Here is a 13,928-nt window from a genome sequence, read left to right as displayed (position 1 = left end):
GAATTGCCATTTTTCCCTAGGCTCGGCGACTTATTTGGGTCACAAAGTCATGGCGGAGGGCATTTACCCTACTGATGCCAAAGTAAAGGCAATTCTGGAAGCCAGGTTCAGTCTCCGAAATGAAGGTGTATCTGAGGATGTTGAGTTTTTATTCAAAGTTATCGGATAACACGGTCACAGCAGCACAGCCACTTTACCAGCTTCTACAGAAGGACCAAAAGTGGTCATGGTCTAATGAATGCAGTGAATCTCCGCTCCACCCACAAGGAGCAAAGTGTTGACATCCTATGACATCAATACGCCGATCGACATGCTTTGCGACGTGTCATCTTATGGCCTGTTATTTTTCATGAGACAGCAGACGGCAGCGAACGTCCCATAGCTTTTGCCTCTTGAACACTGAAAGCTGCAGAAAAGAAGTACCCGCAATGTGAACATGAGGCCTTGGCTTTGGTTTTTGGGTTGAAGAAATTCCATCGGTACTTATACGGCAGGGAATTCACACTTTACACTGACCATCAGCCATTGCTGGGAGTAGTTGGCCAAGGACAAACCTACGCCTACTTTGGCCGCAGTGCGCATGCAGCGTTGGACCATGCTGCTTGCTGCTTACAGCTATCGGCTTAAGTAGTATCGCAAAGGCAAGAACCTGGAAGTAGCGGACGCACTCTCCAGATTACAGCAGGCTGGGAAGGCAACTGATGTAGCAGAAGATTGCCCAGCAGTGTTCAAGAGCCTGCCGTTATATGCTGCTGATGCTGCTAAGGCCACAAAACGGAACCTGACTTTGAGTTGTGTGTATGAATACACTGAATGTTTGGCCAAACCAATACCCTGAGGAAATGAAGGCGTATCACATGCGCCATTATGAGCTGTCACTTCAGCAAGGATGCCTAACATGGGGTACTCGAGCGGTAATACCGGATCAGTTGAGGGAACGCGGGTCGGATTTGCTTCATGATGAACATCCAGGTAGCACCCGCATTAAAATGCTTGCCAGAAGCTTTGTGTGGTGGTCTGGTATGGATCAAGCTATCGAGATGCACGTCAGAAAGCGCAAAATCTGTCAAGCAGTTCAACTATCTGCCCAGCCCCTGCCGCTGCATTCGTGGAGCTACCCATCAAAATGTTGGGCGTGAGTTCACGTTGATTTTGCTAGTAAAAATCCTAATGTGTTCCTTGTTGTAGTTGATTCTTTCTAAATGGGTGGACGTTTGGTCGATCGATATCATCAACGTCTACCATGAAGACAATTGAGCAACTAAGGAATGTCTTTGCAGCCTACGGACTGCCTGAAATATTAGTCAGTGACAGTGAGCCGCAGTTCACGTCTACAGAGTTCTGCAACTTCGTGGAGAACAATGGTGTAAAGCATGTCCTAACCCTGCCATATCACCTCGTGTCCAATGGTGTAGGTGAACGCACCATGCAGGCAACGAAACAATCGCTGTTAAAGCAGATCATGGAACGCGATGACACTGGCGCGCGTTTGCTTCAGGAGTGCACTGATTTTCTTGTGGCCTACAGAAATACATCAAGTAATCTTATGGGACAAACACCTGCACAGTTGTTTCTAAAGCGTCTACTGTGCACAAAGCTTTCTTTGCTCAAACCCAGCTTTGTCAGTGACATACAGCAAAAACAAGTTGACATGAAAGAAAAGCGTGATGTGTCGCGTGGTGCTGAGCGCGTGTTTCGCGAAGGTGCTTGCGTATGAGGACAGTGCGCGGGAAACATGCCTCTTGGGAGGCAGGTGTGGTTCACCAAATTGTGTGTTCTGTGATATATGTTGTCAAAGTGCAGGGGCATCTGCAATTCACCCAAGCTGACCATCTATGGCCAGACTATGCTGATCCTGCAGCAGCCTCAGAGTGACCATGTGCAAAAGAAGCACCAACTGGACAGTCTCCACTCAGCGGCCCTCTGCGTAATGACAGGGCGCAATCAGCTCAAGTCTCGGAAGAAAGGAATCCGACCACCCCTCAACGTCCTCTCACCACCCCTCAACCTCTGCTGGTGCAGACTTGTCACCGCAGCAAAGCCCAGGGCAGCTGCCAGCATCGGAGCCGACGCCATCCACTGCGGGAGACAAATCACCGCTTCGTAGAAGCGCTCGTATGTGCAGGCAACCAGACTGGTTCAGACACGAGAACTTTAAGTTGAGCCCGTGGGAGGGGGGGAAGAAAATGTGATAGCATGACGCTGTGTTGTGACGTCATCGCGGTCTTGAGAACCATGATTCCATGCTGCGTTATGACGCTGCTTGGGCCTATATATTCCTGCGCGCTTTTCAATAAACGTTCTTTGTTCATCATTCATGTCTGGCATCAGTCATATCATATAATTTCACAGTGCTGGCCCTGCTCTCATGGTGCACATATTTCGCACTGCTCACTGAGTCTACCGCAAAAATTTCTGGCATGATAAACCAGGCAGCTTGCGAGACTGGCCAACGAGGTAGCGAAAAAAACAATTCTCTTCCTGTAAAACATTTCAGCAATGTAAATGCACTTTCAAATGCAGGATCACTGACAGCAAGAAACATGTAACAAATACAGTAAAAGCTCGTTAATTTGAACTCGAAGGGTACCGGAAAATTGTTCGAATTAAGACACGTTCGAATTAAGCGACATTTGAATTATTGAATGTGCGCTAGAATGAGTGGTTACAGTGCCCCGCCGCGCGGGCAGAACCTGAAGCAGCCAAATCTAGACTCGTTATTGCGAGCTAGGCGCTACTACACGTTTGCGGCGTGCATATTCTGAGAATTGAATTCATCTGGTCCTAATGGCAAATGAAATAAATTGATCGGCCAGTTATGCGCCAGAAACAGGTACTGGAATGCATTCGTGTGAGCAGCGAGCTTTAGTGCTGGGATATATGATGCTATCTATGCTCCAAACCATGTTTATTTACGGGGAAGGGTTGGCAAAATCGGCAAAATGCGCTTGCTTGCGTTTCTTCTGCTGAGACTTCATCAGCATCATCTGCAGCTTGCCCAAAGCTCCTGCGCAATGTCAGAGTTCTCATTGAGAGAGAAGTGGCGTGCTGCAACATCGAGTGCCGATGCTACTTCATGTGCACTTGGCAGTGGCATAGTCTCGCCGCCGCCGTCAGACTCATCACTGTCTACTCTTCTCACCGCATGTGAGCCCTGCGACATCTGCTGGGAGCATGCAGCCTCAATTATATTGGCGCCACTCAAGGGTTCCAATGTCTCCACGCTGCTGTCCACGTAACTCGCGCTCGCAGCACCAACAGAAGCCGTCACCGCCCGAACTGCCATACTACGTTTTTTATACCACGTGATCATGACCCAGCGACCATGGCACAACGAAAACGTGGAATGGCTCGTGCCGAAGCATCAACAGCGCGGGCGAGTGCTCTGGCAGCAAAAACCTGCTGTGGCATGCACCAGAACGTGGGCTACGTGAGCCTCATGCACTCGGCATTGTTTTTTTTCTCCATTGTTTTACATCTCTGGTAAATTTGGAGCTTTTTTTACTAGCTATGGGTCAACTTCTATCTACGAGAAGCCGTGTCAGCCAGTGGCTCCTAGTTCAAATTAACCATAGCGGATGCCGACTTGTTCGAATTATCGGGAGTTTCCCCCCATAGAAATATACAGGGCTGTGCCGGGACCCGGGTGTCAGTTCGAACTAACAGTAAGTTCCAATTGACCAAGTTCAAATTAACGAGCTTTTACCGTAGTGAGAGAAAGGCACATTTTTTTCTTATTTTCCTTGCACACTGGTTGCAGCTTGCTACCGACTTTCTCTCCGTGCTTCACTCATTGTGTGCTGTCATTCACAATTTCGTAGTGTGCAAAGTAATTGGTTATGCTCGCTACTTCAACCACTACACAGCCTCCGAAGAACCAAGCCGAGCGTATTTCACTCTCTGTCGCAGTATTTTCAAGCACTTTACAGGCAAAAAGCTATGCTACTGTGTTCACCTCGGCACGGTAAACTTGTTGAACAGTCGCTCATTTATGCGGAAGAACCGCAATTTGGATTCCCTACAAAAGGTTAGGAGTTATATCGTGTGACCTCGTAGTCTGCATTGCAGATGTCGTGGTGTAAATGCCCTTGAGATCACAGCTCTCTGATATTGTCAGTTGTGAAACTTCACATAAGGTCCATACACCAAAAACAGTAGCCCAAGTTGACCACAATTTGGGTGTTTACGGATTGCCACATTGCCCATGGTCAGTAACGTAAACTGCGCTCAAGTTGCAAACTTCAAGGTATTTGATAAACATACAACCATCTGGCAACAAAATCATTGGAACAGAGGCATTAAAAAAAATGCATAGATACAACAGGCCGAGCGATAAATTAAGAGGTATAGAAGGGAAAAAAAAACTCTTCAGAAGACAATAACAACAGCTTTGAATGGCCGCTTCCAGATGGCACCATCATCCATAAGCACTCGGAAAGTGAAGCAGTTTCTCGAACTAGTATAGCCTAAGAGCTCTGCTTGTGGCATCACACGAGCATTTCATTACGCCATTTGCTGTTGGTGGGAGCAATCTTCTGGTCCCAATTTTGATTGCCTTTTTTTTTGGGATACACATTGCATCCAGGGCACAAAAATTTTGGTATTAGTATAATAAGCCCTCTCATTATTTACTGGAATGCAAATCTGAAATTTGCTGGACAACTCTCATGGCCCGTTCAACTGAAAACTGAAATTCATTTTAGCAGTCCTTCTGCATTTCATTGTGAAAATGATAACATTAATCATCAACTTGTAGTCTTGCTAAGGAATCTAAAATAGCAACTGCTATTTCTGCACACAAAAGAGGAAGCAATCTTCAATCTTACTCAAATACTAATTAGCATATAAGGATACTCCCCATACCTTGTAAAAACAAGTTGTCTGCTCAGCTAATTCACAAGTGAGGAATTTTTGTGGGTACCTATGAATGAACTCCAATGCGCCTGGCACCTCAACACTGTACTTCGTGTTCAGAAAGAAGTAGGAGGCACACAGAAGCTCCATGGCAGCCAGAAAGCTGACGCTTTCGAAGCAGCTCATCCCGTCGAGCGTCACAACGCACCTGCAGTCAGAGATGCTTCTGCCTGGAAAGAGACCATGGCCAATCAGAAACTGAGTCTCATTACATGCTAACAGCTGTCGTGCAATTCTTTTTTTAAATGCTGCAGCTCAGACGATTATTTTTTGGTATGATAGTATGACCATGGGGCACCCACATCCCTGGCCATATCAGCATAGCTCACAGGAAACGCTATCTCAGCATCACCAAGTGCTACATACTGGTGGTGCCGAGACAAGAAGGGCAGATGGAGATTCTGGCAGCGCAAGTGGTATTTTGTAAAGGCGATCTTGAAGTTAATGTTGGGGACCACAGACCATAATTTTAAAGCCTCACCACCAACAGTGGGTGCCAACAGTCCATAAGGACGGCCCGCACCACCTCTTTGTGCGGCATGTGGTGTGGAAAGAGCAACTCTGTGGTTGAGTTAAACTGCTGCATTACCAAAGCTGCACTGAGCGACTGCTTGGCTCATCTTGTGTGAGGGAAAGCAGAACGGCCATCGTACACAGCGCTTGTGAAAGCGGTCATCACCTGTCACCTGTGCACATAACTACTGACCCCTTCTTCGGGCACACTGGAAATAAGTTAAAGTGATTTCTTCGGCGATTTTTTAATTTTTCGGAGAATTTTTCATTCTTTAGAGAGTCCGAAAAATCGGTCGTTGGCTGTATTTGCACAAAAAAAAAATGGTTTAAAGCAATGTGCGAGGCTGGACAGAAAGATGAGAACCCATTCCCAGTGCACCTGTGAGCCAGTCGTTCACACGCACATACAGACACAGACAAACACACACATACAAACACGCATGCACAATGTCATCCCAGCTGTTTGATGAAGGCATGGAGCAGGTGCTGCGTCTAGCAAGGGAGAAAGGGTATGCGGCCATCTCAAAGGCAGTCACTAAAACAAGCATGGCCACAAAGCCATCTGTTACTTGTAAGCCACAGAACGTGCCAAGCACCATTTACTATACCTGCACGAGAAGAGAACCTGCTGGGAGGCTAGAGGAGAAAAACTCATGCAACACAGTCAAGTGCCAAGGTGCAGGTGGTACTAGCTGCGTTGACAAATCAAGTGCAAGAGTGCTGCACCACCTGAAATGGTGCAGAAAGTCCAGCCAAACCGAGCAGTCCTTTTGCAATTGGAATGAGGTACCCTAATTGATCCAGGCCAGCTTATACTTGTCCTCAGTGCCCTTTGGTCCATTTTAGCCAAATTGCTAATGACACTAAACTCTACACCTTCCATACAAGTGATTTTTGCCATTTGCCCATGCTCTCTTAGCTGCTTCGAGGCAAACTCTCCATACTTTACTTTCCCATGTTGCTAACATTGAGCTTATCGATTACCTTCGACATCTTAACTAGATCTTTCTTACCAACAAGGTTTGATAATTCCTTGCTCTTTAATAAGTTTATGGTTCAATGTCTCACAGTTATTCAGGCTGTGAGGGACGCTGTAGTGGAGAGCTCCAGAAATATTGACCACCTGGGATTCTTTATTGCGCGCTGACATCGCACAGTACATGGCACTCGAGCATTTCGCCTCATCGAAATGGAATCGCCGTGGCCAGGATCGAACCTGTGTCTTACGGCGGCGGCTACTTTCTAGTTTTAGTAAGTGACATTGCAATTAGCTGCTCCAAGCATAAAAAGAATTATGAGAGCCTCACCAAGTACAACCACCAATAGTGTCGAGGGCAGGTCGGTAATCAGTTCATCAACACTGGTTGATGCCTGTGGAGGTTACAAGTCATCATCTTAGATAAGCACATGCATGCATGAAACTGCATGTTCAGTGAGTGGGCACACGGGTAACAAGTTCGATGAAGCAAGCCAGCTTAACTTTGAACAAAGGAGGGCGGAGGACAATGCTAAAGGTGGAGATTCTCAAAAAGAATAATCGCCATATTTACTCGTGCAAGACCCGCACCCCCACTTTAGCTGTAGTTAATTAATATGAATGTACTAACCTTATGTGTCCAATAAACTTGAAGTTTGGGATACAGGAATCGGGGAGAAACAATAAATACAACTGAAACAACCATAACCTAGTTAAATGCACTAATGAATCACACTAGTTTTTTTTCTGCCATCCATCATCATCGCTGTTGCTAGTACTTGGTCGCTGGCTTTTCCAACATAATGGACAGGCATGGAATAAGACTCTGGAAGCGCGCAGGTGAGGTGAAGTCACTGGATAGCAACGAGAGCGAAATCGGTGAGGATCAGTGATTAAAGTGCTTTTAACTTCTCATCAGATGTTGCAGTATTCTGTGCAGAAGTCATAGCAATGCTACACTGTTTCAACAGGTACTCTATGGTACATGAAGACCCGACTTGTGTAAGGCCCCCACCCAGGCAAAAACTGGAGGGAACACTTAAGCTCTGTCTTACAGGTATGACATGATAGCTTAATGAATTAATGCCCATATATGCAGAATTCTCTACTTAAAGTACAGTGTGGGAGATACACATGAATCCCCTGCCCCATAGTAGTAATAGTCGCGGGCAATTATCACGCGATGTTATGCGCGTGCCATTCGGGAAGTTTGTGAGGAGGGCACTAACGCCGCCCCAGTTGCCTTTCGTACTCTGCCGTGATGCCACTGTAGAGACTTTCCCTCTTTCCCCTCGTAGAATGGAGAGATCTTTCCTGCACAGCCCGGGAAAAGGCACGTTTCTCCTGAGGCGTCCTACAGTTTTTCATGCTGCATACTCAAATGTGCAGCATGACCAAATCTGAATGGCCTTTCTTAGCAGAAATATGCAGCCGGCATTGTGGGGCACACTGTGCGTCACGCCGCCGACCGTTATTTGTTAAGAGATTGTGATGACGCATTCAGGACCGGACAAGCTGCCAATACGGATCATCAGGCACTGAGCTAAGTGCAGATCCCAGCTTCCCGCAATGTTGTAAAAGTGATTATGGTGACTGTTATTGCGCTGACCTCGAAAGAAAAGGATACCCCAGCCTGTTCATGCCACGTATCATTTCAAACAAAAAAAAACGCAATCAAAACAATTCTACGCCTAGCCCAAGCATACACCAGTGGGAAAGACGTGTATGCATTCCATGCTTAAAAGGTGTCAGCGAAACCTCGACTCGTATTCTCGGAAAGAAAGGAGTGCGAACAATACTCAAGCAGATTGCTACCATTGGACACCTCCTCCGCCACCCGAAAGACCGTCATCCTAAAGAAAAGGTCCAAGGTGTTGTGTACGAAACAACCGGCTCTGAGTGCCCGGCATTGTACGTTGGGGAAACAAACAAAGTACTCCATGGAAAGGATGAAGCAGCACAACGCTGACTAAGTGCGAGCAAAGCATAGTGGCCAAGCACTGCGAGGCATGTGACCACAGGAAAGTCTTTGACAGAACTATTACGCAGGAGACCAAGCCAAATCTGCACACAAGGCTGCTGCTTCAGTCATGGCAGGTTCAGCAGACGTCGGGAAATATTAATTGCTCCCTCTGAAGCCTTTCTCCGTCCTAAATCCACAGTTTAAATTCAGTACCTGGCAGTCACCTATATGTGTGTCTAAAAGCAAATCTTCACCTTGCCTGCAGTCACACCTTGATAAAGAAACAAAGTAAGATTTTGAAACGTGTTTTCTTACAAGAACTTGGTTGACTTTCTTCTCTCACTCAAATTTTCATTGCAAACCAGACAGACCTCTGTCGAACGTTTTCATTTTAATCACGTGGCACGCCAGGTGCGTGCCATGCGGGAACGCACCTCGCACAGCCATCAAGACGTCCGAAACAAATGGGCTCTTCTCAATGGTCTGTCTGCACACGAATAATCGTGTCACTGATGGGTTGTGCGACTATTAGCACTGAGGCCTGCAGTGTGTCCCCTTGCGTGAAAAAGGAGACACTTTCTCACAAAGGTGTGTGAAAGTCTGGTTGGCATCTGCTGCAATTCAAATTACTACGCTGCTTCATTTACTGAATTCACTACTGTTATAGAGAATTTCAAATTAAAATTGTCAACCCATATTTGGTTTCATTTAGTTTTGCAACTTAATGTTCACTGGCTTATAATGCTGTGGTTCCTCATTATCATAACCACTTATCACATCTGTTGCAAATTTAGCCTTGACTTGGAATACGGCATTAAAAATGCCTTAATGAAATATGTTGCTTGCCCTCCACATACTGCACCAAGCATAACAACAACACGCACTGCATAACATAATTAGTTTCCCTAAAACCTAAAATACTATTTCAATTCATGGACGCGAAGAATTCAAGAGCAGCTGAACACGTGCCTTTTAAAGTGGGCCAGGAAGTGGTGCCGTGTGAACAGCAAGGGCCACTTTTTCCGCACGTCACAGGCACGCTTGCCCATGGTGTTGATGGCCATTCAGATCGCTGCGTAAGAACGCATCAACAGTTCGTCTTGGAGATCAATGTTTTGCTGCTCTCGAGCTTTCAAGCTTTCGGCATCAAGGATTCTTTTGGTTTCCTCGCATTCGCTGAAGTCGATGGTGCTGACTGGTGGCTGCAATTCTGTGCAGCCATAAGCCGTTCTTGGTGTTGCCCTCTTTATGGACCCTCTGCAGAGTTCTTAAGAGAGCCGTTTAGAGTCACGCGTCATGTTATCAATTCTGCAGTGGATTCTGTCTGCGAGTCCATGAAATGTCCTGCCCCCTGAAGAGGTGAGGAGCGGATCGCAGAGTGCCAAGGAATATGAGATGCTACACAGAATATGAGATGCTACAGTAGAAAACTCCAAGTCCATTCTGGTCCCCCATGGTTTTCTTGCTATGCATTAGCATCACACAGTGCGCAGGTAGTTCGGTATTCGCCTCCATTAATCTGAGCACCATGGCCAGGAATCAAACTGGTGACCTTGTTCGCAACAGCAGAATGCTAGAGCCAATGCATTACAATGGCAAGTAATTTAAGCTTTTGCAACGACAAACAAAAGAAAACTGACCTTTGCAGAGGAAAGTGAAATGTCAGTAAAACAGTAAGATGGGGTTAATGAAAAAACTTGGGGGCTTCTCAAACCACAATCTTAAGAAGAAAATGTGATAGCTTTTATGTTGCCTGCCATGGTGTCTACAATGAGTCTATAATGTTGTTGCGGTTTTCCCACCAAAACTCTAGTTGGAACCATTGCCCTCAAATGGTATGTACGAGTTATCACTCGAGTATCTTGCACTGGATTATCATACAGGATCATACTAATCCAAGCCATTAATACAGCTTAATCCATTTCCTGGGGTGGGCCGAGTTTCAGAATTTTGGGGTGGGCCAACTTCCAGGTTGCCACCTGCCATGGTGGGCATGTTGCGATGTCACAAAGTTACGCGACTTCTTTCGACCAATCAGGTTGGACCTTCAGGGCAGTTCGTGATGACGTCACAAGGTCACACGAGCTCTCTTGACCAATCAGAGAATTTCGTTACAGAGAAGCTGGAAACTGCATGAAGACAACCTAAATGCTATCGCATTAAAAACAAATAATGGGCACTTAAGCTGCATCTTGAGGGTCTCGTAGCGGACTCTCTTCACACATAGACACGGACACTGTTCTTTTATCACGATGACACAATTCAGCACAATACGGTAACCACGCTTCTTGTCTTTCACACTCCTCTCACACATCAGTTCACATGTGTTCTTTGAGCTCTGAAACACTCACCGTGATCAACCATAATCCTGTTGTATTCTTTGACATCGATTGTTTCCAACATCCCTTCACTTTCATATTCACCACTGTCGTCTATTGTTTCTAGCTCGGCACACCATCCACCTTCGGTGCTTCCAGTCTTGATCACACCTCCTGCACAGACACGCACTTCACTGTCGTCGAGGCTCATATCCTTAGGCTGTTCGATGGCCTCATCATCGTGGTGCTGCTCCTACAAGGCTTCTGGTCTCCCAGCGCCAGCAGCACGGCCTTGCGATTGCTGAAATGGCAGCCGAGTACGTCGCTAACGCTGTCAGGAACACTAAATCCATACATGTGTTTCTGCTGGTAGAGATGACACTCCTCGGTGTCAGAAGCTTGAGGCCGGCATGTTGATGCAGTATTTCAGGAAGCTTCTCACCAAAACTTCTAATTTCAGGAAACAGCGTGCCAAGATAGATCTCCTCAGTGTGCTTGTCAAAGATAATGCTCACAGGAGTTCTCTCCTCGTCGGGTGCCACGTCTAAGATGTTGCTATCATCCAGCACCACCATCTGCTGGCCAAATGACACGGCAACAGCCACTTGCATCGCAGTGTACTCATCGCTGGGACCGTCCACACGCCCCTCATTCTCATTGATCGGCTTTATGAACCTGCCGCAGACCTCGTCCACCTTCTCCCTGCTAATCTTGGTAACGCAAAATAGAGAACGTAACGACTCTTGTAAATTACACTGCCCTTGATGTGTACACATAAGCAAGATGGCGAGTTGTACATTATTCGTCTCAAAAGGGAAGCGCAAACCAGACAACCACAAAAAGGAAGGAAGGCATTGACACAAGCTTCTTATTCAGATGAATAATGTACAACACGCCCAACTAGCACTGTGTTGTCACCTTCGTTCCTTTTTGCAACTGTCTGGTTCCCGCTTTCCTTTTGAGATGCACACACAGATCCTGACCCTGTTCCACAGCTTGCTCCAACATCTACATGGTAGCATCCACATCTACTGGCATAATGACAATGGGGCCTTTGATGCCAGATTGACCCCTGTCGATGTAGAGGAGGCCATGTATAAGCATAGAGGTCAGCCTATGTGATACAAGCCACTCATTCACCAGATAGAGTTTAGGCGGATATACACAATCGTTCGTGGTGACAAAGTTTGGGACACGGTCCTGCCGTATGGACTGCATACATGTGCGACACATGCTGAACCCAGACAGGCCCATTTGAAACAGCTCTGCTGCAACCCCAGAGTATGCTTCTGGAAGTGGCTTTAGGTCATTTTTGTGCCCCAACCGGTCACACACAGAACAGGAGGAGCCAAACGGGCTGATGACGAAGCATTTCTACACAGTATCTTGCAGCTACACATTGGCATGCTGCATCATTATGGTGGCCCTGTTCAGAGCACCGTTCTTCCGCCTCCACCTGCCGCTTCAACCACTTAGCCTCCACTTCTTGTCCTCACAGTGCAGGGTCTTCTTGACGCCCTGTCACTTGGCCTGTGCCTCTAGTGCCTGCCGTTCATTGTCCGTCTCTTGTCCCCTGGTTTTGTTTGCTTTTGTTGCTCGGCCTCTATTTCTGTTGTTTGCAATGTGAGGCGTCGCTTCTGATGTTTCGCCACAGCTTTTCTAGCTTTAGGTTCGGCCCCTTGGTGCCGTTTTTGATGCTTGGCATCTTGCTGTTGCCTCTGGCGAACGGCTGCAGCTTCTAGAGCACGAAGTTCAGTGTTTTGCTGCCGTTTTCGACACTTGGCCTCAGCTTCTCGCGCACGCAATGCGGCGTTTTCGCGTCGCTTACACCGCTTTCGTTCGCGCCTTCTCTGCATCTGTCTTGCGCGGTCTGCCTGTACGCCGAGGCACTGGCACAGAACCACCACACGATCCAGACGATGATCCAGCCCACGACACCAACAATACAGCACTCGTAAATGGCACACCATCCACAGCAGAACTGACAGCAGCACGCGTACGCTGCACGGAATATACAGTGAAACTGACTGCACTGCCACTCTCACTAATTTATACTTCAGGCGAGTGCTAACATCCGACACACGCCGTAACACTCCCCATCATGCCTGACGCGTGATGCCATGGAACTTTCCAGCGCCACGCACATACCACGTGATCGCTGACCACCTAATGAAACATTCCACTTCCCATAATGCACCGAGAGCGTCCGTGACCTCATGGAAGTTTTCACAGGCATACAGAATGTCTGACACTCATTAGCATGCTGCCAATCATGTGACACATCAGACCAGAAACGACAACAGCCAAAGTGGAAGTGAAACCGAAAGTGACACCACCAGACTGGAAGTAACGTCAGCTAAGCCTGAAGTGACATGGCTCAGTTTAGAACAGCGCGCCTGACACCCCAAACTGCCGCATAAGTACGGGGCCAGTTGCAATCAAATCTGTGCGAGATGTAGCTCAAACCTGATAGCAGCCTGTGGTCCTCTGGGATGCTTCTACTGAGAAATCAAACAAAATGTGCAATTTATACTGCAAAGGCTCCTTAATTAATACTTCTGAAGTTAAAGCCTCTCTAATCCCACACATACTCAGCATATATTCGTAAGATACCACTTAACATGACAGACCACACAACACATATAAAAATCCCGCTTGTGCCGAAGCTGTACGAGCATGCCTGCATTGGCCTAGGGCACGGAGGAAAACTATATAGGAGTAAAAACTCCGCTGTCTGCGGCGACCAGAAAAGGTCACAAGCCCACGGCGCCACTATCATGCTGGCGGCGTCTGGAGGCCTGGAAAGAAACTACTGCCAATTCGGTTGCCAAGGCAACCGGTCGAGCATGTTGCTCCCGTTCGGCTGCGTGCACCTGACTTCTATTGAGGGCACTCTCGGGCGCTTCTTTACCGCTGGTAGCCCGAAGAGCAACTGGTGCTACGCTTCAACCATTTGAGCACAGTAAAAAATAAAACGCGTTCTTTTCCATAACCGTTATAAGATGATCTGTAGCTTCTGGTTGTATGCAGGGCTTTCGTTTGACATTCGCGCGATGACTTTGATTGGATGGGTATAAGCGCTGCTGGCATTTGTCGAAGGCAAACATGCCTTCACGTTCGTCGAGTATGTGACCACGCTAAGTTTCATCTGCTGGAGGAGAACGCGGGCATCGTACGGCGCAGCGTTTATGACTACACGTCAGCTGAGAAGGCAACAAGTGGCAACAACTTCTCACATTGCTCA

The 13,928-nt window shown here is 47.2% G+C and overlaps 1 protein-coding gene across 6 annotated transcripts in view; it reads right to left on the bottom strand.

The window, feature by feature from the left end:
* LOC144106973 (uncharacterized) overlaps positions 1 to 13,928 on the bottom strand; it is a 129,708-nt gene that overhangs the window by 43,075 nt on the left and 72,705 nt on the right. For 5 of the 6 annotated variants that reach the window (XM_077639943.1, XM_077639946.1, XM_077639942.1 and 2 more), the window contains one exon: positions 4,922 to 5,084. In XM_077639943.1, coding sequence (XP_077496069.1) covers positions 4,922 to 5,084 — 163 coding nt within the window. The remainder of the gene's footprint in view (positions 1 to 4,921; positions 5,085 to 13,928) is intronic. The other variant, XM_077639944.1, reaches the window with a different exon arrangement.

The sequence above is a fragment of the Amblyomma americanum genome, chromosome 10 (genome assembly GCF_052857255.1).
Source record: "Amblyomma americanum isolate KBUSLIRL-KWMA chromosome 10, ASM5285725v1, whole genome shotgun sequence".
Classification (NCBI taxonomy): domain Eukaryota; kingdom Metazoa; phylum Arthropoda; class Arachnida; order Ixodida; family Ixodidae; genus Amblyomma; species Amblyomma americanum.
This window is presented reverse-complemented; position numbering and strand designations above follow the sequence as displayed.